We start from the raw sequence: 24,111 nt of genomic DNA on the forward strand, positions 1-24,111 counted from the left end.
TGTGAATTTTTAATCTGGATCATATTCTTTCGGCATACATTGAAACAGATTACCGTATTTACTCGAATAAGCGCCGCGGTGCTTATTTAACTTTTCGCGTCTCCTGTGCGGCGCTTATTAAAAGGTTCATACCACAAAGCCGAAACATTTTGTTTGTACAAGCAAACGCTGACAATCTCCTTACTGCAACAGTTACAGGTAAGAGAAAGAGGGAGGTTGGGCTTGTCGTACCGGCGAAGCTTACAGCCCTCACGCAAGAACTGAAGAACGCGAACATTTTGAAGAAAGAACTGAATGAAAGAGCATCAAGATATACTCACTTCGAACTGAATAACATCACTATTGATGAAAATCAATTCCCATTCCTGGCTTAGAATCGCATTGCAGCGATTACAGTGTATTTTTATCATCTTATGGAAATACTCAAACAAGCGCCGCACCGGAGCTGCGGCGCTTATTCGAGGGCGGCGCATATTAAACCATTCCGCTCAATGTGCGGCGCTTATTCCGGGGGGGGGGGGGGGGGGGGGGCTTATTCGAGTAAATACGATATTACACTAAGGTGATCGTCCGTTGCATGTCATCAGTGTAGCACGCGTAAGCTGTGAACCGCTAGATAGGCGTTTAGATTTTCAGCAGAAGCATCTTTTATAAGTTTTTGATAATTAACGTTGTGTTTTAATGTTTTTCAGGTCAGCGTACGGCACGTTTAAGATTGTATTATATGCATTCCTGGCTGCAATTTTAGTATTTTTTATTTAATTTGCACGTTTTTTTTTTTTTCTACTCTCACTGTGTTTAATTAAACCTCACCAATTTGAGCAACAGTCGATTTGTTTCAACTCTGTAGGATACTTTACGGTTTGATCGAGTTTGATGTCTAAACTTGTGACATGTGTGACAAGCCCTATTACCAGCATCGAACATATTTCATTCAGAACAGTATTTAAAAACGGCGGACGAAAATTACAGATGTATTTATGGGAGTAAAAACAAATTTCGCAATAACTAAACGATAAGCGAAGATAACCATTTCCCATCGTTCCTAAACGAAAGTGAACTTCTTTGAGCTCACAAAAATGTTTCTAGTTAGGTGTCTTCGAAATAAGAATTGAGATTCAAACTTTACCCTAACACAGAACTCAATTGTCTCATATCTTCCCAAATTTCTTCAAATATCACTCACCAAAAGCTCTATTTTGGAGCTTAAATCTTGGTTGAATTCACCTTCCACCACTCTCGAGATCTCCGTCTGAATACATGGTGAATACAAAGCTTCAGAAGCTGATTGAAAAGTCCAGTACATCGGTCGCCAACTTCGGACAAACCAGCCGCTTTAAAAGGCAATGTTTACGTTTATTACCCTAAGTCCCTGTGACTAAAACAGAGCCGTAACCAAGCGAGGAAGCGGACGATTTTACCCCGTTTTCGTTGTTGGTTTGGCAGCCATTTTGTAAAATGTAACCAGGCATTTTCACGTGCACTGTAAGTACGCTGCTCACAAGCCGCGCAGGCAACGGAAATCGGCTGCGGTATTTTTGTTGCAGGTCCACTGAGTGACTGATCCGAAGTTTAGCATCAACTTTTCTCTGCCCACGTTCGCTCAATAAAACAGACATGGTTTCAACCTATATATTCAGTAAAGAAAGGAGTTGCAGCTACTGTACGTATTTTAGTAATGTCGCAAAGGGAATATGTACAACCGCACTTCCGGTTTCGTAACTGTCAAAAATTGATTTTAAACTAATACGAAGAAACAAATTTTCATTGGCATGCAATTTCGGACGAAACGTTCTCGTTCAAATCATACCATCGTGGCGCGTTTGTAACCAGCCAATACGGAAACTTTGTTTATATGTACAGCGCATTGGGAGAATTTTGTAAGTAATATATTAAACACGAGAAAGCCTGTTTTATCAGATATCCACACATTGAGAAGTAGGTTGAAAAAACGTGGCGGCTAAAGTTGACAAAATTTTATGATAAGTAGGAACACATATCCAAACCACAGTCACATGCAGTAGTGATTTTCTTTGTTTTCTCTTATCAAGCACAAAAAAAAACTGTTTTTCGCGAACTACTTTGTTGTCACTATGTTATAAAAGAATTGTTACATAAGTTTAGCTGTGTATATATCGAGTTATAGATGCCCTTGGGAAGTTTGGAGAGCACTCAACAAGGTACAGTTGCTCGAGGCCGTACCTCGAGCGTACCTCGAGCGTAGCCTGTACCTCGAGCGTAGCCTCGAGCAACTCTTGACTCTCGTAGAATACGCTTGTCTCATGCTCTCCAAACTTCCCGCGTGCATCCATAACTCGAGATATGCACGCTAAGCATGAACCAATTCTTTAATTTTTTTACACTTTTCATGATAAATGAAAATTTTGTAGTAAGAAATATTCCATCGGAGAGAAATATAATCATTTCATTGCATTTTATGTTTAATTCGAAGCATCATTTTTTTCTTTCATCCTTAATAAAAACCCAGTCACTACGGGAAACTCCACCGACATTAAGACTGGGAAAAGAAAAAAACAAAAACAGACGGTTTGTCATTAGTATTCGCACACGAAATAAAAAATAGAGGACGTTTTGTTAATCTGCAATGTAAATGAAACTTTTCAATTCAAATGAGTTCAAAACTCAATATTGGCCAACAAGTCTTTCAGTTGAAGTGTAATTATAAAATTTCGCAATACGAACCGCGTGAGCAAAGTTACGTGTTGCACATTTGGTCGTGTGAGTTGAGGCACAGATGTAGATTCATCTTTTTTTCTCATTAAGCCACGGGCGCCTCTTTTCAATTCCCGCTAACCAAATGCAGTGCTGCAAGAACACGCAACAAAAATAGCTACTTATAATACGAGGGTGAACTCCTCCCATTGTCAACACTACCAGCAGGAAGCAGCTAATTTCTGCAGCGCGTAAATTACATGCACACACGATCGTAATGTCCTCTGCATATTATTCCTAATGAAAGGCTATCAAAATTATAAAAATATATACATGGCTTATCCTCGCTATAAAAACCTGGTAAACTCACAATTGACGAAAAAGATATAAACTCCTGTAGAACAATAATACACAAGGCAACAAAGCGAAAAAGATCAAGAAATAATGTTACGTTTTGTTGTTGTTGTTGTTGTTTTTTGTTTTTTTGCACCGAAAAACTAGCGAGAACTAACAGACGACGTAAGACTGTCGAACAAGAAATATTAAATGGTTCATAATAGCTTGAATTGTGAGTTGGTGTTTTATATTCGGAGAAATAGTTAACTAAGGGAGATCAAAACTGAGGCATTCTCAAGCATGTTAAGGCATGGCTTATTCTTAACTTAAGACCCCCCGCGAATTTGAAACTACCTTTCTTTGAAATCAATGTTTTTTAAGATCCCCAGAGTGGTCAAAAGTTTGTAATCAACGTATTACAGCGACCTTAAATTCCTAAAGGCATAAGAATAGTGGTCACGTGTTTGATGACGTCACAATTGTGCTCAAAACTAATTGTCATATGGGGTAAGAATGGTTCATTATGAATCGAAGCTTGGCATGTGCGGTTGTAGCTTCTATCGTATAGTAACTGAATCTGTCCTGAATGGAATAGGTTTTGGTTTTATTAAAATATTATTAGGAAGTTTAATAAGTCACGTGACCTATTTTTTTAAATAATTCGTTTACTAAATATTGAGATCAACCATTCAGGACAGATTCATGTAAGGCATAACCAGACAGTAAAGGCTGGTTTTCACTAGCGACGGAGTCGGAGTCGGAGTCGGAGTCGCAAGAGCGCTTATGACCTAGTGAAAATCAAAAATGGGAGTCGTAAGCGGAGTCATAAGCGCGATGGAATCGGAGTCAGAAGAATCAGAACGTTTCCATTTTCTTCCGACTCCGTCGCTTACGTTCCGCTTAAGCAAAGCTGTTTTCACTAGATCATAAGCTCTACGCTTCTGATTACGACTCCGACTCCGTCGCTAGTGAAAACCAGCCTTAAGAGAAACGTTCTAATCGATATCCATCATATGTAACCATTTTCCCATTTTCTATTTTCTGTTTGGGCAGAGAAACAATCAAAACCGGTCACGTGACATCTATTTTCAAGACTCGAGGCTAAAAGTGAGTTAAGGTCATTAATTTCTGTGTCGCTGCCAAGTTTGGGGGTCTTTCAGTAAATTTCTGCAGAGTTATAATTGATTCTGTTTTTTACCCAGATATGGCCTTGAGCCATGCCTTAACATGCTTGAATTCAGCGACATGACAGCTCAAATAGGTCGGTCCATTTTAACATTATATGATTCCCTAGCTGTTATAACAAGTATCAGTAGTCTGGGCTTAAAAAACGACAACTGCACCAGATATCATCTTCTCGACGGAGGCTGTTATTGTAATATTGTATTGTTCTTTTTTTTTTTTTGTTAAGTAAATCAATAATATAACATGGGCCGACGTCAATAAACAGAAAAGCTTCAATACCATCAAGGGGACAGGAAAAGTGGTTGGAAGAGAGAGACATACTATGTAATTCGATCTAGGAAAACAGTAAACTGTCTGTCATTTTGATGTGCAACAGAGTCAAAGCTTAGAGAGTTCCAAATTAAATTTCTCCCAGAAAAATCACTACAAAAAACTTTCTGTACAAGATAGGTACTGTATATAAAAAAAATATACTCCTTTTGCGAGGAACAAAAAGCCGGAAACCCTTGTTCATTTATATATTGGACTTGTAAACACACACAAAACTTCTTTTTGAAGTGCATCTTCGAGTAGATTTCTCCAAATTTCAACGATTTAGAAATGTGTCTTTGTTTATTTTACCACATAAGTTACAAAAAAATAAGAGTACATTAAAATATATATTAGAGACAAAATGGTGAGCCTTAGGAGAAACCATAGGGCTTATAGAATAAGGCTTCCTCATTACAGAGTTGTCACATAAAATGTTGGAAGGCTGTGAGACGCTTGACACAATGACAGTTGAAACGAATAGACGGCAAACGATCAATAAACATGCCATGCAAGGACAAAATTTTAGTACAGTACTTGCGGTACATATGTTTAAGGCTAGATTTAAGGGAGGAAATAGATACTGTTGATACTGAGTTACGTATGTCTTTATCTAAAGAATTTAAAAAGTACTTAGGTCCTTGATAGGATACAGAAAATTGTCTAGCGTTGGTTCTACAAAAAGGCAAGTTAAAAGCATGAGCAATTTTTGTGTTTGTCTCCCTTTTTTGGTCTCATTGACGAAATGAAAGATTTGCTCTTTCATCGCGTACTTCTTATAGCTAGACATTACACATACACCTGCAAGCTTCGGAACAACCCTCCAAAGTTGCAGGTGTATATACAACAACTTATGAACGCAATCGAAATTGAAAAGCAAATAGCATTCCACGGTAACGACTCAAACTTCTCTGAAATGGTTTCGCTCTAAGAATAATCTCTCACGAAATGTACTGGAACAAAAAAACATATATATTATGCGACGGGCCAGCAGGATATAAAGCGGAAGGCTAGGTGGTTCCACCCGGTTTCCAGCCTAACTAGACCGAAACGTGACCGATCGGTCAGTACCTGAATGCCGAGACTATATGCAATGACTGTCTGTTTAGTGTGGTTCGAAGGAATATGTTAAGCAGATTATCTCGAATGAAAATATTGATACGTTTTGCTGTTCAATGGCCCAACACTCTCCTTTGTTACTCTCAAAGCAGATAATAGCCAGTCAAAATCCATGAAAAGAGGAAAATTAGGCCGTGCAATCCAAATTAATATTATTATTTAAAGAGGCTTCAAAAGTTATCCTGTGCCGTGACTTCAGTTTTTCCTAATGTCTGTTAATTAAATCAGTTGAAGCAGCGGATACAAATTCCTGAAATTTTATTCAACGAAAAGAACAAACAAAACTGAACCAAATGAAAAGATGATTCAAATTAAATGCCAGAAATAAACAGATGTTGAGAGAATAAGTCAATCAAGGCAGCAGACCATAAAGGCTATCAAAGTTGTTTCCGCATTTTGTTATGCGGGTCATTAAGATTATCTTTAACACCAAAAGCATGTACTACATGTTCCGAAAGAATTCAGCAATTCCAGGGTTTCTTGTGTTGCATGGTCACGCTTCATGGTGAAAATTGCCTGCGATGCTGATAAGTTTTATAATGATCTCGTTTGCTGTTGCACCAATGTCTTCCTTGTGATCTCAAGTCTTCATTTACAACAACTTAACGCGCATTTTTCAATCCTTACCCTTCTCATAGATAATTTGGCACGTTGACAATTTCCGATAATTATTAGCTCACCCGGCTCGCCAATTCTCGGCACAGTTCGCGCAGCAAACAAAACAACAAATGGCCCTTGTTTACAGTGGTGAGGAATTTGATTGGGTACAATGAAGGATTTCTTTCATCGCTCAGTGTCTGAACACAAATATACCGAGACAACTGGTAAAGGGATTTTTCCCTTGACCTCTTTAATGGGTTAATATTTAGCAAGCCAAAGTTTGCTAAAAACAGGATGTTTTCGTTCGTTCTGCAGAAGGCACAATATTTATTAAGTTCAGATGGTTGAGCAGGGCTTGTGATATAGACTGGGGGATTATAGTTAACGTTCCTTTCGACGTATGAAATTGAATAAACCGCTGAAGAAACATAACCATTTCTTGGTTACTTCAAACTTTTGGCGGAACCTATGGAACAATTTTTCCACGAAATATATCAAGAATGTATCAAGAACTCGTCGACGGGATTTTATAGCGGGATTAATGATTTAGGAGCCCACGGAATCCTGTTTAATTTGAGGATGCTGAGTCAGAGTTTACTGAAAATACCAATTTGAAACTTCGCGGCCTTTCTAAGTAGGGAGATAATGGTATCTTACATCAGATTTTGAACAATTAAACAATAAGATTGCTGAAAACTGCAACATGCTGTGGTGAGTGTATCATAAAATCCCTAAACTGGTGAAATTTTGTCTCAAATCAGTTCTATAAATATTTTTGTTATGATTTATCAGCGGGTATTATTTACGATTGATTATAACGGGGAGCTAGCTTTATGATCTACTGTGTACATGTAGGTATACAGCAAAGGTCAGAAGGGTTTCAGGGAAAAAGCCCAACAGTGCTGAAGCGGAAGTTTACGATATGATAATTACTGGACCATAAAAGGGCAACACGCGAATAACTGTTGCACGCAACTCGCCCTTCACTTTGTATATGTAATCGTATGAGGCCGAGTAGCGTATTTTCAAAGTTAAAAGTTGAATGTAGGGAGAAAGAGAACGGAGCAATAGCCTTTAGAGCAATTAACAGGTTCATCTCTAGCTCTAGCGTAGCCTCAACGGTGGTATTTGAAATGGTTGGAAAATTTTACTGTTGCTTAGAGGTAGCCTTATGGAGGCAAACAATTCTTGAAGCTAGTGTATAACATCAAAAGGTAAATGTCAGAACGATAACTGGCTTGCTTAGCTTTCGTTACAATATGTTGGCATTATAGATTCTCCATAAACATTCCTTCTTGATAAACCTCCCGTTCTGCCGCCTTGGTGATCTGGAGTATCGGCCGTTTTCGATTTTCTCACGTGTACGCCGTTTGAGTTTTAGGCATTTTTCTGTTTTGATCACATGCCTTGCATGGTTGTGACCCGAGACTTTAAATATATTACCAGGATTGATCAGTAGTCGATGAATGCCTTCTTGTCTGGCCTTTATTCCTTTTCTTTTTACCGGTTACAGAGCCCTGATACTGGGGTTACTCGGTTTAGTGTTTACGGACTTTTCGTGGACTTGCTTTGTGACGTCACTCAGACGGTATTGGCGTCTTTCATGCATTCGTTTATCTCGGAGTTAGGCGACAGAGGGCGGCTGAAATTCAGGCTTCTGCTAGCAGGCACTTATTTGATATTTGGATAAAAAAAAGCTTAGAAGTGGACTATTAACAAGTGAGATGATGGTTCAGTATACTCGCAGCACGTCACGTTAATCATCAACAATAACTTACCGACACTCGGATGTTCAGTAAGGGCGCAAAATCCACTTCCCTCTTTGAAGTCCAGTCGAAATAACTTCAGTTGTAGTAAAGCACAAGCTTGCTATCCTTCTTTTTTTTTCAGTACTGAGATTAACAGTTCTGGGGTGTTGCACATACTTTCAGGAACTTTCAAGACGTGTCGCTTAATTTTATCAGGGCCACGGTCAGGCTCCTCAGCAAGGCCGACGAGTAGGTAAATGCGGTAAGTTTCTAGTTTGTATTGCTAGCAAATATTCCTTGTGGCTGATTCTCTTTTCTTCGATTCCATCACCGAGTCTACTTTTGTCTTTCTAATACTATTGATTTCTAGGAAATATGTCATTAACTTTAGCAGCAACACCGTTTGGAGCGTAGTTATTTATGTAAACAGTACTACGCGGCGCAGACTGATATGATCCAATCTTTAGGAAGCTTCATGGCCACAAAACAATTTCAGACCTAAAACATTCTCGCTTAAAGAGTCAGATGAAGGATACCACATAATGTGCAAGGTTACTGCTACGTATAAATATTCAACATTCCAGGACGGAGAGGTGCTGTGTATTGAAATTTGCATGGGACAATAACTGGGACTTAAAGAGCAATTTAGGGAAAAGACCCAAAATGGAACAAACTCCTGGACAAACGCGAACAAATTAGTGGTCTGCTTAAAATTTCCCAGCTTTTATGAGGTAATATTTGAAGACAAAAATATCGGCCGTCGGACTGGATGAAAAGGGATTTATCCATTTTTTATTCCTCGCGAAGCGAGGTTAGTAAAATTGTCGGGCCGCGCCGAAGGTCCGAGCGGAGCTAAGCCGCGCGAATTCGAGTGAAAAATATATTTAGATATATATAATTCTTCACGGAAGTTCAGGCTTCAGCTGTTATTATCGTTTATTGCGACAATACTTTTTCACATGGTCCGAAGTTATAGGACCACACTCATCACGTAATTTTTAACGACTCGTTAACGGCGTCCACCCTACCTTATCTTTTACCATGGAACTTGAACATAAAGGCTCAATTCCTTTCCTCGGCACAGTAATCACAAGATGTGGCAACACACTAAAAAAGAGGTCTACAGAAAACCAACTGACACGAGACTTCTGCTTCATTTTCAAAGCCACGTGGACAACAGATACATGGCGTATCGTCTATCTTCCACTGAAGAAGCCTTTACAAAAGAATGTGACAAGTTACGCACCATGTTTTCAAAAGTGCGCTATCCAAACACATTGGTCAATTCCACAATACATAGGTTCATGCAAGAAACTGATAGAGCGCCGCACGCCGTGACTTCTTCAGAGCCGTCTGTTTACATTAAATTACCTTTCAAAGATCAACAATCACCCGATCTCGTCCGCAATGAAATCAATTCTCTGGGATCTATGATCAATGTCAACGTAAAACCCGTCTTCACTAGCAGAAAATTATCGCAAACTTTGAGTGTAAAGGAAAACAAGCCTCCGATCGTCAACACGCAATGCGTTGTATATTCATTCCAATGTAATTTGTGCGATGCAAATTATGTCAGGTTTACTGCCCGACACTTACACAAACGCATTAGTAAACACCGTTGTTCTACTCTCGGGAAACACCTTGAAACACAACATGGCAACAAAAAAAGCAAAGATCGATCACCTCTTTAAAGTCCTAAAGAAATGCAAAAGCAAGTTCAATAGCCTGATTTTCGAGATGCTGTTTATAAATTACTTTAAGCCTTCTCTCAACACCCAAAGTGACTCAATTCGCGCCAAACTTTTCACTTGACACTTTCGTTTCTTTTTCTATTGGTTTGCGTTGTTTTGCTTTGGGTATTATACCTATAGGACACACAAATATTTTATTGTTTTACGTCTTTATATATTCTTGTTTTAACTTTTATCGTTTTGACTTGATAATGGCGTAGAGTAACGCCGAAACGTCGTCCGCTTTTTAGAGTTTTTAAATTTTTTTTAAAAAATCTTTTAGCGTTTAACTTTTCGATAAAATCGTTAAAAATTGTCGTTAAAAATTGCCTGATGAGTGTGGTCCCATAACTTTGGACCACACGAAACAGTATTGTCGCAATAAGCGATGATAACTTCCTGAAGCCTGAACTTCCGTAAAGAATTATAGTACAATGCCCTTCAATCAAATGAATTGAACGCTCTACGAAACACATCCAACCCTGGATACAAATATTTACACGGCCCGCAGGGCAGGCCGTATCTAGGTTTGGGTCGAGTTTCTTTCTTTTTTTTTTTTTTTCGTGGGATGCCCTGAGGGGCATACCGTGTCAAAAAACGGGAATCTTTTTTTTTTACGCGGGATGCCCTGAGGGGGCATACCATGTCTAAAAACGGGTCGATTTCTTTTTTTTTTTCTTCGTCGTAGCCACAAATCTGTACATTAATTTATTCATTGAACTCTCCCCTCTCCTACTCGGGATGTATTGTTCTGATTGTCTTCAACAAAAGCAGGCCAATCAAAATCCATTCTTGTCGCTTATATCGCGAGGGAGGGGACGCACTCACCCCTACCTGTGTGACGTCAAAGTATCATTTGATTTATTTGTTAAACCGAATTAACGATTTGTGGCGCCATAATGTTAACATGTTGTGGACTCAAGTGTGCCGTTTTTAAACGGAAGTTTCACCATTTTGAAACGGTAAATCGAAAGAATAACCTCTTAGAAGCACTCGACATTTAAAACGGTGGAAATTGGAGAGTTCCTGGCGAAGGAATCGTGCTTTGTTTCATAGTTTTAGACCACGATGCGAGACTGAAAAGAAGTCATTGAGAAGCTTACGTTATCGTAATGGAATTTCAAAAACTTCCGGTGTAACCCTGAGTCGCGTAACACAAGGGAAACAACGTAACGCGATCGTCCTGACTCAAACTATTCCATTAGCAAGGATAGTTTTATAAATCTGCGAAGCATACAGTTGGAATAAATGGGTCAGCCCTAGCATCACGCGTAAATGCCAGTATAGGCATCGTGTTTTTTTTTTTCTTCGTCGTAGTCACAAATCTGCCAATTAATTTATTAGACGGGATGCCCGCAGGGCAGGCCGTCTCTAGGTTTGGGTCGGGTATCTTTTTTTACGCGGAATGCCCGCACGTCAGGCTGTGTCTAGGTTTGGGTCGGGTATCTTTTTTTTTTATTGTGTATTATTTAAGGAAAAACGTACTGAGCTCCTCTGAGTTTAGAAAACATTTATCTCCTGTTTTTCGTAGTATATGACAGTAAGAATGTGTACATACAGCTAGACTGCAAGTCAGACGTGACAAATCTTCGGTAGAGGCGGGTAGTAATTGTCGTCTCTATCTTATTAATAGAAGGACTACTAAACATAAAAAAAGCCTCATCAGTATTGTTGCGTAGTCAAAATAAATCTGTAACAAAGCGTTCAATAAAATTGTAAACAACATCGATCACTGCTGGACAAGCTAGCGCCGAGTGTCTGATCGAAATGAAATACCAAAAGATTTCGTAAAGATCTGACTTTTTCGGTCGATATGTTTGGTCGAATGGATCGGTTTTGAGTTTGAAGATTTTGCGTTTCAGCTTTCGATCACACAAGGCTCAAGGCCCTATTTTCTGAAGGATATTCAAATTATTTTCCTTACATGTAAATAGTTTTCCGACAGCTGTAGCATTTATTTTTTATATCTTGCTCATTTTAAAGCAGCAACAGAACACTTCCATAATGATACAGCTTATTAAAAGCTTGCTCCGTTTTTGTAAAACACAAAAATAAATAAATTCATGACGTGGAAAGGCACGTGAATTCAAAAATTAAATTGTGACTTCACCAAAGGAAAATACGCGCACTGACATTCACATGTTGTGTCCCTCAGTCGTAGCTCGCGAAGCTTACCGAAAGCGAATTCGATGCAGTAAATGATCTCGCTGCGTACGATAAAAGTAATCCAACAGCGGACAGCTACCGAACGGATAGCCAACGGCTCTGGAAAACGGCGAGTGCACTGAAAGACGAAATGAAATCGGAGACGGGCAATTTTACCGTAACCACGGATGTGTAAATTTGTTCCACCGATATTAATAGTACAAGTATTCCTAAACGGTGTTGAAAGGCAACTGTGACCCTCAAATGTCTTTGTTATCTCTTTAAGTGTGGCTTTTTTTTTACAGGAAAATAAAGCAGAAAGTGGTAATTACAGCGCTGATAACAATGATCAACAATTATATTTCCGTAGGCTGACGCTCGTTTCGCTTAGGGTAAAAACTCCGGATCTGGGTCTCGCTTACGGTCTTCTAGGCTAAAAAGCCATTTAATTTGCTCGTAAAGATCTCGCTTAGGATTGCCCGCGATCAAATCTAAAAATATATTTTTTAAAAGGTTTACAAATGGTATCAAAACTCAAGCGACTCACAGCTGGCTTAAGCGTTTCATTCAAAATTTCCGACAAGCGTTCCCGCGGTAATGTAATGGCGAAGACCCTCCTTGCGCTCGAAACGCATTTCTCTCCCCGCCCCCCTCATCCATGGGAGGCGAACGCATGAAGAGCCCTAAGAGCGTCTTCGCAATGTCCCGCAATGACATCACCGTCACTATTACATTTCAAAGACCATTCCAAACTATTATAAATAAAAGACACCTTTTAGGTGAACCCATGGCATCAACGGCCCCCTCCATCGTCATATCCACGAGTTAACGATAGTCTCACTTTGATTCATCCTCGTAGTCACAAATTGCAATAAATAAATTAATTGAGCATGAATTAAATTCTGTTCTCTCCTAGAGGGGATATAATTGTCTTCTATTGTTTTCATTGTCTTCAACGAAAAAGGCCCAATCAGAATCCATTTTCTGAATAGGGGGGGAGGGGATCGACTCATCCCTATCTGTAGCCACTAGTCTTTCAAATTCGCGGCCATATTGTTTACATGTTTTAGATTCAAATATGTCGTTTTCAGAAAGAAAATTAACCCCCTTGAAGCGGTAAATCGAACGAATAACTTCTAAGAGGTACTCGACAGTTTAAAAGGTTGAAATTGGAAAGTTCCCGGCGAAGAAATCACGCTTAGTTTGACAGATTGAAGCACAATGCGAGGAGAAAAGGTCATTGATATTTAAACACACATCACATCACTTTGTCGAACTTATGCCTAAACGCTACTGGAAATCCACTTCACAAAAAAATAAAGGTTTGATTGTCAATTAGCATTTTGTCAATTTTCATTAGGACAGTTCAAATGCAATCTTACACTTAATGACATTATCTTACCAGAATAGAAAACGTGAGTCAGGCCTAAATGTGTGTGGTCATCATGTTATCGTAGAAAAACAATCCGGTAACGCTATCTTTGTGACTCAAACCATTCCATTAGCTCCATCGCGAAGGGAAGATACGTTTCCACCTGCACTTACTGCTGAACATACACCAACTCATCCCGCGCAAACGCCCATAGGCGTCTTGTTTTTTTTTTATTTGGAGGCTACAATTCGAAGAATTATCATGTGCCGTGATTTCGGTTTTTCCTAATCTCAGCTAATTAAAACAAGGGAGGCAGCAAATACAATTCCCTGAAATCAGTTGGTACACGGCAAAGAACAAAAAAAAAAAAAAAAAACTGAGCCAAGTGAAAAATGAACTCCAGAAGGCGTTCACACGGAATGTTTTGCGGATATCAGATACCCAAAGTCACAATCTGTATATACGTACAAATAAATAAAAATGCAAATGTAAACACTCAGTACATTATTGAAAACCATGTTCCTTGCATTGTTTCCTAAAAAATGATAAAAGGAATGGAATTTGCGTTAATTAAAATTTGTGTTCATAGACAGAGTATCATGGACTGCTCTTACTGTTACATCAAAGTGAAACAATAATGACTTACTTAGTTTTTTCTATACCCGCTAGACTCAAGACTGCCATTGGACCTCTTGTTACATCACCGGCCAGTTGTAACATCACTGCCACGTATTCTCTTGACTTTTATATCTATGGCCAAGTGGCAACGTAAAAGGCAAAAACAAAAAATACTCATTTGGAGAGAATGAGGCTGTGCGTCTTTTCCACGTTTGTTGACATACTCAATGAATAACGTGAATTGTCTTAGTTTTTTGTTGTCTTCAAAATTTCTTTTTGGTTTGGTTTTGTTTGTTTGATTTTGTTGTTGTTGTTGTTGTCTTTATTGACGCAGTTGGCCATGCAACTTCCCGCCAAACAAACGCGGGCGGCAGCACAGGTTTCACATACTGACTGTGCATTCGCATTGGTTGTCCTGTGGTGCTGCGTACGGATGGACGGACGAACAGCGATGTCATAACCAAAAAATACTTACATACTTACATTCGACGAATTACAAACTAAAATAATAACAGTCACAATAAGATTACACTGTTTAGTTGTCTTACAGTTTTGAGAATCTTAATTAAACAAAAATAGAAGCCCACGCGAATATAAACGTGATCGACTCAAACATTTGCTTTTGTTTTGATCGACACACGTTTATCGTCACCTACTTGCCATGAAAAAACAAGCCCATAGAACAACTGCACCTTCTTTCTCCAAGGTTGTAAAGAGCATTGGATTATAGCAGCAAGAGGGAGTAGTCTACCCTGTCAGCGGGCAATCTTGTGATCAGCACTGTCAAGAGCAACAGTTAAGGATAAAGACGTTCCAAACGCAATGGCTGAAACTTCTGGACCGGGAACCAAGCCTACCGTTGGTTTATCAGCGTCAGCCAGTGAACCTAAATTTTCATTTTCGTTCTCCCTTAAAATTGGTGACAGCAAATGGACGGCAGGTGCTAAGGGTGGGGTAATGCCTCCCCTAGGTGTGGCAGTCCTCCATAAAAAAAATCCGACGGAAGTTACGAAGGCAGTAAAAGACGCCTTGAAAGGACCGGGACTTGAAGTAAGGAAAATTACAGCTGATTCGACCATAATGATTGTGGAGTTGGATTTCCATATGAAAGACATTTTCCTGTCATTTGTTAAGGACTTTGAAAGGGAGAAAGTGAAAAAAAAATTAGAAATAAAACTAAAAGAAATTGGATTCAGAGGGAAATTGGACGTGACTATCGCCAATAAGGAAGAAGTTGACAACAAAATGGATCAGATAAGGTAGGTGATGTTGAGAAGTTTTAAAATTATTGGTAATTTAAGTGTGACATGATTCAATGAGGTGTTGCATTTCGGGTTCTGACAATTAAGTGAAAGGTTTTTCTAGGTGTAGCTACTAAGCCAACGTACCGGTCTTTCCTCAGTTCTTAGATTTGCCCTCTTTTTAATAGAGAACTTTGGATATTTAGCAATGTTTCCCACAGCAGACATGTTTGAGAGTTCTTACTGAGACTACATTTACGCTAGAGGGGATTTTTCCGGATTCCTGACGAATCCGGAACATTTTGGTACCGGAATCGTTTTGCCGTTTACACGTAGATGGCTGGATCCGAATCCTGAGAAATGTCCCAGTTTGGTCGCGTCTCCGAGAGATTTTGAATCCAAAATCTAAATTGAGTACTTTGTATCCTATTACTGATAAATCTGCAATGTTTTGTAGAGTAAACAGTTCTTTCGACATATCCAGATAATTTTCCGCTTGTGATCATACCTAGTCGACAGCTTTTTTGTACTTTTCTCGCAAGTCTTTGCTTGTATATCTCCCATGGGTGGAGAGGCTGACGTCCATACAAACTTACCGGAACTCATTTCTGATATCCTCGTAAGTGCTCTAACGCTCTCTCATTCTAACGCATTGAAATTCTTTTAGGAAGAATACGAACGGACCACTCTCAGAAGTAGTTCTACTTCATCATCTGTCCAACTAACGTTTCTGTGGCATCTGAAACCGTTCCCGGCCTCTTTTTGGGCGTCATTTTGTTGATGTCCAACAAGGACAAGCAAACGGCAAACTTCCTGGTAACCGTTCCTGTATGAATTTCCTCGGATTTATCGTTGTGTGGGGGGTCTTGTGTATAAACGATTGGGAATTCTAATACTCTTTAAAATAAACGCCTGCGAATCCGATTACCCTTAAATGTAATAAATACGGAAAGATTTGTGAGTCCGGAAAAATCTCCTCTAGTGTAAACGTAGTCTGAAACTTACTTAATCTCCATATAAAGCTAAAGTAATCGATGATGCTCTTTAAAAATTCTACCCTTCAAGTGTTCTTTGTTAGACAATTGTAATTCATTTCAGTATTTACCATTTTGCGATTTTGTTCATATATAATATTGTTTGCTTAATTACAGGGGCGTAGCTAGACCATTTAATTTCGTAGTATTCGCTTGCAGGGGTTTAGCTACAAAGGCGCGCATCGCTATGGGGCATCCCTTGTCCCCACCCAGAAAATTTGGCGAACAAGATGCTCGCAAATGTTATTTTCAGCCTTTTCCGCAAAACTATTTTCAACAATTTAACAACTGAAATGACCCGCATTTTAATCGTGTTTTTAGTTAACCAGCATGAATCTTAGCAAAAGACAAGACTGTCAGCTCTACGTGCAACCATACATTTATGTCATTCACCGGCTGGGAGGTCCGTATTGGACAAAACTGTACCGCTCAACGGCCGTACTCAAGACAGAGGGCACAGTTTTTCCCATTACGTACCAACCAAGAGAACAAGGCCTAGGTCTTATAACAGATTACGCAACAAATCCGCTCAGGGTTCATGGACAAGACGGAAAAACTCCGTCCGATGTCGGAACCAATCAGATTGCATGATTTACAGAATTCAGCCCGCTCGCACACTGAGAAAAAAAGGATTGTTATCAGATTGTTTACAGGCACAGAGAAAAAGGCCTGTTCTCAACATTTGCAAAATCAGAGACCAGATTTACCAATGACAACTTCCCTATGTTTATGAATGACGCGAGAGAGCAAATATAACCTGTTCACTGCCCATCCACAAAGGGGTGATATGTCTGGGACACGTGAGTTATCAACCGTTACTTGTACATCATTGCGCAACGGTACAATTTGTCACTTTTTCTAGCACCCAGGGTAACCTGATTAATGACAGGGTATATCTGATCACCTCTCGCTTGTGTCGTTAATTCAACGAACTCTGGTCAGAGATTATCTTCCAAAAAAAATCAACACAAAACAAAAACAAGGTTAATTTGTTATTTTAGTTTGCTTATTTTTTATACGTACGCATGTGCTGTAACGAGAGATTTTTCTAACCAATATGCTGAAAAGAGTTTGGCTTATTTCGGCGACTTTAAAGGCACTTGTTGATTACTTGGAATCGATGCGTGGATCAAAAACTAGCAACAGGCTGTGCTAGCGCGGGAAGCTGGGGGAGAAACTTGGCTACCTTGGCAGCCGGCACTCGTTACAAAATGCCAGAGGTACAAGGTCTAGTTTCTTCGTCCCAGGGCGAAAGCAGACAGCAAAGAGGAGAAAACTTCTTCTGAAATACAGCAACATTCTTAGTACTGTAGAGTAAACCTCGTAGCTGCTTCTCAAGTAATCGAAGCTAAGCAGGGAAACCGCAGCTCTTACTATAGTTTTAGTATCTCAGTTGAAGACAATCCGAAGAAAAAATAAAGATATTATAAGATGGACCACCAGAAGACAGAAAATGAACCGATGCGCTACTTCAACACTGGATGCTATGTTGTGGATAGTGTCCACACTTACTGTCTGAGATTTTGAAAGCTAAGTTGTAGAAGAAGTAAGAGATGCAGTATTTGTGGGCGCAGCAATTTCAATGGTGTACGAACTTAATTGGGTTAGAAAGTATCTTATCGTACAAATGTATTGTTTCTTTCTAGACGAGCTAAAGACAAAGGTGAAATAACAGTCCCAACTGACACAGGTGAGTGCTATTCTGTTGTATTTAAGAAACTGTATTAAACCGGCTACTTATCCAAACTCGTGGAAATCGAGCTTACACTCTAACGACAATTTTTATTTCAAAGATTCAGAAATTAAGAAACTGTATTAAACCGGCTACTTATCCAAACTCGAGGCTGTTAATTCTTATCCAAACTCGTGGAAATCGAGCTTACACTCTAACGACAATTTTTATTTCAAAGATTCAGAAATTAAGAAACTGTATTAAACCGGCTACTTATCCAAACTCGTGGAAATCGAGCTTACACTCTAACGACAATTTTTATTTCAAAGATTCAATCCCCTCCCCTTCCTTTATTTATTTCTATTTTTATTTTATTTTAGTGCTTTGTATCTGGAATTTGACATATTATTTTGCAGTGTCCCCCATTAGCTTATGGCTAAAAACATAGACACTTAAATAAAGTTTTCATTCATTCATTCATTCATTCATTCATTCATTCATTCATTCATTCATTCATTCATTCATTCATTCATTCATTCATGCATTCATTCATTCATTCATTTAAAATGCACACTCAACTCTCTTCTATCGGAAAACTTTCCAAAGAGTACACTCCTTGCCACGCTGAACACACACTAAAATGGCAGGCAAGCCAAGTGTGAGAGTGACTGAATCATTACCAATACAGGAAACTATGCAAGGTATTATGTACGTTTCTTACTCTCCTATCTTCTTTTAAAATACGCACTAATCTCTCTTCTATCAGAAAACTTTCCAAAGGGTACATCTTGCCACGCTAAGCACACACTAAAATGGCGGGCAAGCCATTTCACTCTTCGTTTAATTCTTTATCTTTCAGTCCTCCCCTGTTCTCTAATATTGTCGCTTCAAATTCTTTCACAGTTGCGAGAATGACTGAATCATCACCTATACAGGAACCTATTCAAGGTATTATGAAAGTCTCTGACTCTCGTGTCTTCTTTTAAAATGCACACTCAATTCTCTTCTATCACAAAACTTTCCAAAGAGTACACTCCTTGCCACGCTGAGCACACACTAAAATGGCAGGAAAGCCATTCACTCTTTATTTCATTTTTATGTTTTAGTCTACAGTCCTCCCCTTTTCACTCATATTGGTGTTTAAATTTCTTTCACAGGTGCGGGAGCGACTCTTTCATCACCAGTAGAGGAAACTAATCGAGGTATTTTGAACTTCTTTTTTTTTTAATGCACACGCAACCATGATCCGGCTTGCATCACAGAACTTTTTATGTTTCAGTCCACTTTGCTACATAAGGCTCCTTTAGCTCTGCTGTATTGTGGGCGAAACTTTGGAAAATTTCTTTTCTTAGCGTTTTCTTCGTTAATCTTTCGTTCGTGCATTGTACCTTTGTTCCATGATTGCGATAGTGAAATACACATGTTTGCTGACGACATAACCATTTATGGGTCAGTACCTTCGCCAGACATGGTCACTGCACGTTCTTTGAAATGACACCCTTCATACGTTTCACACCTGGTGCTGCCGCCATCGAATGTTATCCCACTGTGGGAAACCCGAGTGTATAATTTTAATGCGTGGTCATTTCATCGGTCCGATCTAGGAAATCAAAATAGGAGATAAAGTTGTAAATCAAGTCAAGCCCACCAGATGCTTAGGTGTTGAATTAGACAATGAACCTGATTGGGAGATTCACGTTGCCGAACTAATTAAGTCTATCACCAGAAACAAAATCTTTTGAAGTTTTTATACTTTTACTTACCACAGTCAGAGCTGTCTTAAATCTTAAAATCATTCTCCTTTCCGTGACCTATGCGTTAATCCGATGGTGTTCCTGTAAAAAAAAACCCTCTTTGACGAGCTTGAAAAAATCCACGTACGTGCTGCCAAGATAATTCACGGTTTAGATTGTTACAAGCCCAGTGATAAGGTACTAGCTCATGCCAATTGGTTCTCGCTCTACGATTTGTACAGGTTAACTGAGGTTGTTACTGTTGACCCATAAACGTTTTTATTGAACTGCTCCTGTCTCTATCCAAAATTTTTTGGATAGAAGGAAGGATAGAAGGAAATTGCCCTTTGGGGTACTGATTTTAAAAACGGCCTCCTTCGCAAATCTACTTGTTACAAATCAATAAGCCTTTGGATCTTTCTGGACACACAAACAAGGGAACTACAGAGCTGGTACAAACTGTTTTAGAAATAAACTGAAAAGAATTATTCTTTAAATACTTTGGACTTTTAATTTGAATCTGAATGTGTCTAAGTTGTTTATTTTAGGATCACTACAAATAGTTTTATTTTCAGTTTTCGATCTTCCAGGCTTTGCGGACTAGTCTAAAAAACTTCACTTCCGGGTTGGCCTGGACAATTTAATAATAATAACAATAATAATAATAATAATAATAATAATAATAATAATAATAATAATAATAATAATAATAATAATAAAATTAATAATAATATTAATAATAATAATAATAATAATAATAATAATAATAATAATATTATTACTATTTTATTATTATTATTATTATTATTATTATTATTGTTCTTATAATATTTATCGTTTTTTAATTATTTATTTATCTAATAAGTATTTCTAACAATTGTTCGTTTAACGCTCACGCAAACATTGAGGCTTCAAGCTCTATTTCAATGACTAAAACAAATACAATTCCGGGTTTTGATCAGCGGTCACCTTTTTAACCTTAGTATACTGATTAAGTATTCGATTGCATTTACCAGAATCCCTAGCAAGCTGTAGTGAAAGAAAAGCGAAAAGTGAAGGTGTCATCACACCAGCTGGTGAGGAGAATTTGAAGCTTGATGATGACTCATCGAAAGGTGAGACAATGTTATTCTCTAACCAGAACTCGTTGTTAGACTGAAAAACTGTTCAATGTTAATCTTCACAGTTGTAAGAGGACTGACTAAAGTCCATGGATGAAGATACAGCAAACGCCTCTTAACATCAAGTACAGTGTGTGTCCAGTCATAGTTTAGCATGTAACTTACAGTTACACTTTATAAGCTGAGTATCCTGATAAAATATTTGATATCGCAGCATCCATGGCAAGCAGTGAAAGCAAAGCCAAAACTGAAAGTGACGTCACACCAGCTGGTGAGGAGACTTGGCATTTCGATGATGACACTTCGAAAGGTGAGGGTCAGGAGGTTTTATGTTATTCTTATACCAGAGGTCGTAGTTATACAGAAAAACTGTTCTCTGATAATCTTCAAAGTTGAAAGAGAACTGAGCTCGGTGCATGGATGAAGATACAGGAAACGACTCTTAACAGCAAACCCTTCCCTTTCCTCCCCTAAATGTAGAGCCGCCAGATTGGTTTGAAACTTTCTCTTGATTTTTGATTTTGTTTTGTTTGTTGTTGTCACTATTTGCTTGTTAGTTTTGTTTTTACAGATGGTTTATTTGTTGGCTTTCAGTTTATTTATGTACTTATTTGTTATGGGATGAAAAGTGTTTACTCAATTCGTATCTCTACTTCGATATTGCTGCGCAATATGCAATGCTGTTCGCAATGGCAAGTTTTGAGTGAACTCTGTGAAATTAATTTAAAAGTACAGCTCAATACTGTACCTTTTATCTTTGTCCAACATCTTACTTACAGCTGACAATTATCCATGAATTGCTGAGTATTTAACTTAAACATAAAAATAATCGAACACTCGCGAAAACAGAAGCAGGCAATAATTTCTAAAACAATTGCTGGAGTGGGTTAGCCGGTAGTAAACGAAACCGTTATGAAAAATACCAAAAAAGCTCTTGTTTAGTACCTTTGCGTTTAGGTAGACAGTAAACAGGCTAAAACTGCTGAGCTGTCTCACTAAAGCTTAGCGTAGCTCACTCAATAAACTTGACATGACTGGACTTGACTTAGCCGTTCTTTCTTTATGATTGAGCGCATAAAATAACCTTGTTCTACAGGCTAGAATGAAGGCCACAAACCAGGCCTATCTCCTTCGTGGAAGCTCAATTTGAAACCTCAAATTCGCTTTTATATGTTCCAAAAACAGTATAAGTAACAATGAAAACAGGAAAAAAACTAGATGAAAGATATTTTTACAGCTATCGAGTTTTGTGCGTGAAACGTTTTTAATTGAAAGTAGCGTCAAGTATCTGAGTTTCAAAGAAGACTACGTGGTCTCACTTTGGGCGGTAAATATTGCTAACTGCAGAGCCGTCTTTTGAGGTCAGTCTTACGGTCCATGCTTATTTTTTCCCTTGGAGTTTTGTTTTCTGATCTCATTCCATTTAACTTCATTTAAGAAAATATGATTCTTAGCTTAAACAGTCAAACAAACGCCTCGCAACACAGAGTTGTTTCGACAAAAGGTTGTCCAAAAATAGCGTAAAAGCGTACGCGACAATGCCGAAAGGTAGTCTGGGAAATACCCAATAGATTTCAATAAAAACTGAGAATCCATATTGCCCACCATGTCGAGTACTCGCTGTTCGGTCGAGGCATTATGGATTCTCAGCTTTTATTGAAATCTATTGGGTATTTCCCAGACCACCTTTCGGCATTATCGCGTACTCTTTTACGCTTTTTTTGGACAACCTTTGTCGAAACAACTGTATATGCCAACGATAGACTGTGTTGGACAACCTCTGTTGAAACAGCAGTAAACTCTGACAAAATTCTTCTTATACACGTCCATTTCTCTAATTTTAGCATTGATTTGTGACAATCTTGACAGAGAACAAACACAACTTTCTTTAAAAGCGAATGTAAAAATTTGAAGTGTGATTTCATTTTCGTCAAAACAAAGCTTATGCAGAACGCTTGATTGTGCGAATTTTTAGTTGTTTAGTTTATTTCTGTATGGTCTGCTATGAAATTAAATATCAGTTTTTTTTTTTATCTATTAGTCCAGGATATGTTTAAAGTCTATTTTATCGTTGGTTTAGAGCCTTGCTCTCTGAGGATTATACGCACAGCTTTCTTGATAAACAAAATTTCCTAAGTACGTAAATTATGATCATCCGGGGGAGTGTAGTCCTGAGAAGAACTGTTTGTAGTGACTTTGACGGACGTTTCGACAACCTGAGCGGAAGTCATCTTCAGAGTCAAGTGAATTGTGGAACGTCAGTAGGTGGTATATACGTCTCTGGTTGTAAACCTGATTGGTCAACGAAGTCCAGATGTTATTGGTCGTTTGTCAGTAGGCCGTGATGTTATTGGCTGTGAAGACTGTAAAAAGCGATTGGTGCTTTTCGATCCGTCTTTTGTTAGTCAAAAAGTCCGTGGGTCTATTGTTAGTAAAATGTCTATTGTTTGTCTGTTTCGTTGATGTTGTCAATAAGTCGTTTGTATGGTGCAGGTAGTTGTAGGCAGCGGTTGAGTGGCGTTTGTTCTAAGTTAGTAAACCACCTTTCCAGAGTGAGTCGTTGATAGTCATTTGTACTGTAGGTAATGCACTTGGCAGAGTCCCATTTGATTCTGTGGTTCGTTTGTAAATGGTGCTCAGCAATGTAATTGTTCATATCACCATTTCTAGTTGCTAGTTTGTGTTCAGTCAGTCGTACGTTTAAATTTCTGCCGGTCTCACCAATATAAGTGGCCTGGCAGTCGCAGCATTTGATCTTGTAAACTGCTCCCTGTCTGCGGTTCGGTTCTTCTTTGTCCTTTACTTTCGTCAGTAGTTGTCGTAAAGTGGTTATAGGTTTGTGAGCTACACGGATATTGTAGGGTTGTAGAATCCGTGCGATAGTCTCAGAAGTGCCCCTTACGTAAGGTATAGTTACAGTAGTTACGGGAGTAGCGTCGTTGTTTGTGACGTTAGGTTCACAAAACAAAATTTCCATTAGCCTCGATCATCTAAACCAAAAAGGAAAGTAACGGTATCTTACGTCTTATACCTTGCCATAAAGGACCAATCAGATTGCTGAAAAGTGCAACATGATTGTGATGAGTGTATCATAACCTTACCTGGTCAAATTTTGTATCAAATCAGTCCTATAGATATTTTTACTACGATTTTCTCATCGGACGCCAGGGATTCATACACAAAACATGAAAAAAATAAATAAGGAAATATCGAAAACTTACCACTGATGATCACTAGTGCCAACCCGTTGCAGCAATGACTCGTTGTAAGCTCGTAGCCTAAGGATAACATTTCCTTTCCTTTCCACACTACGTTACATTGACTTTGAAGGGATTGATGAGACGAACCAAACACACTTGAGTTTTGAAACTTGGCACACACTAAGATCTAGATATCACATACCAAACCTCCTATCATTGGATCAGAATGTCGCCGCATCACCTCGTGAGTTTCCCGAAACCGATTAGAACCGCAC

At 38.7% G+C, this 24,111-nt stretch overlaps 1 protein-coding gene across 1 annotated transcript in view; it reads left to right on the forward strand.

Annotated features, from left to right (window-relative positions):
* LOC146451225 (uncharacterized) overlaps positions 1-24,111 on the forward strand; it is a 91,075-nt gene that overhangs the window by 59,158 nt on the left and 7,806 nt on the right. Inside the window, exons 3-8 of the mRNA XM_085099322.1 lie at positions 14,542-15,094; positions 17,757-17,800; positions 18,686-18,730; positions 18,940-18,984; positions 20,532-20,630; positions 20,851-20,946. Of these exons, the coding sequence (XP_084955448.1) occupies positions 14,658-15,094; positions 17,757-17,800; positions 18,686-18,730; positions 18,940-18,984; positions 20,532-20,630; positions 20,851-20,946 (766 nt within the window). The 5' untranslated portion in view covers positions 14,542-14,657. The remainder of the gene's footprint in view (positions 1-14,541; positions 15,095-17,756; positions 17,801-18,685; positions 18,731-18,939; positions 18,985-20,531; positions 20,631-20,850; positions 20,947-24,111) is intronic.

This window comes from Pavona decussata, unplaced genomic scaffold (assembly GCF_977016875.1).
Source record: "Pavona decussata unplaced genomic scaffold, jaPavDecu1.1 SCAFFOLD_391, whole genome shotgun sequence".
Lineage (NCBI taxonomy): Eukaryota > Metazoa > Cnidaria > Anthozoa > Scleractinia > Agariciidae > Pavona > Pavona decussata.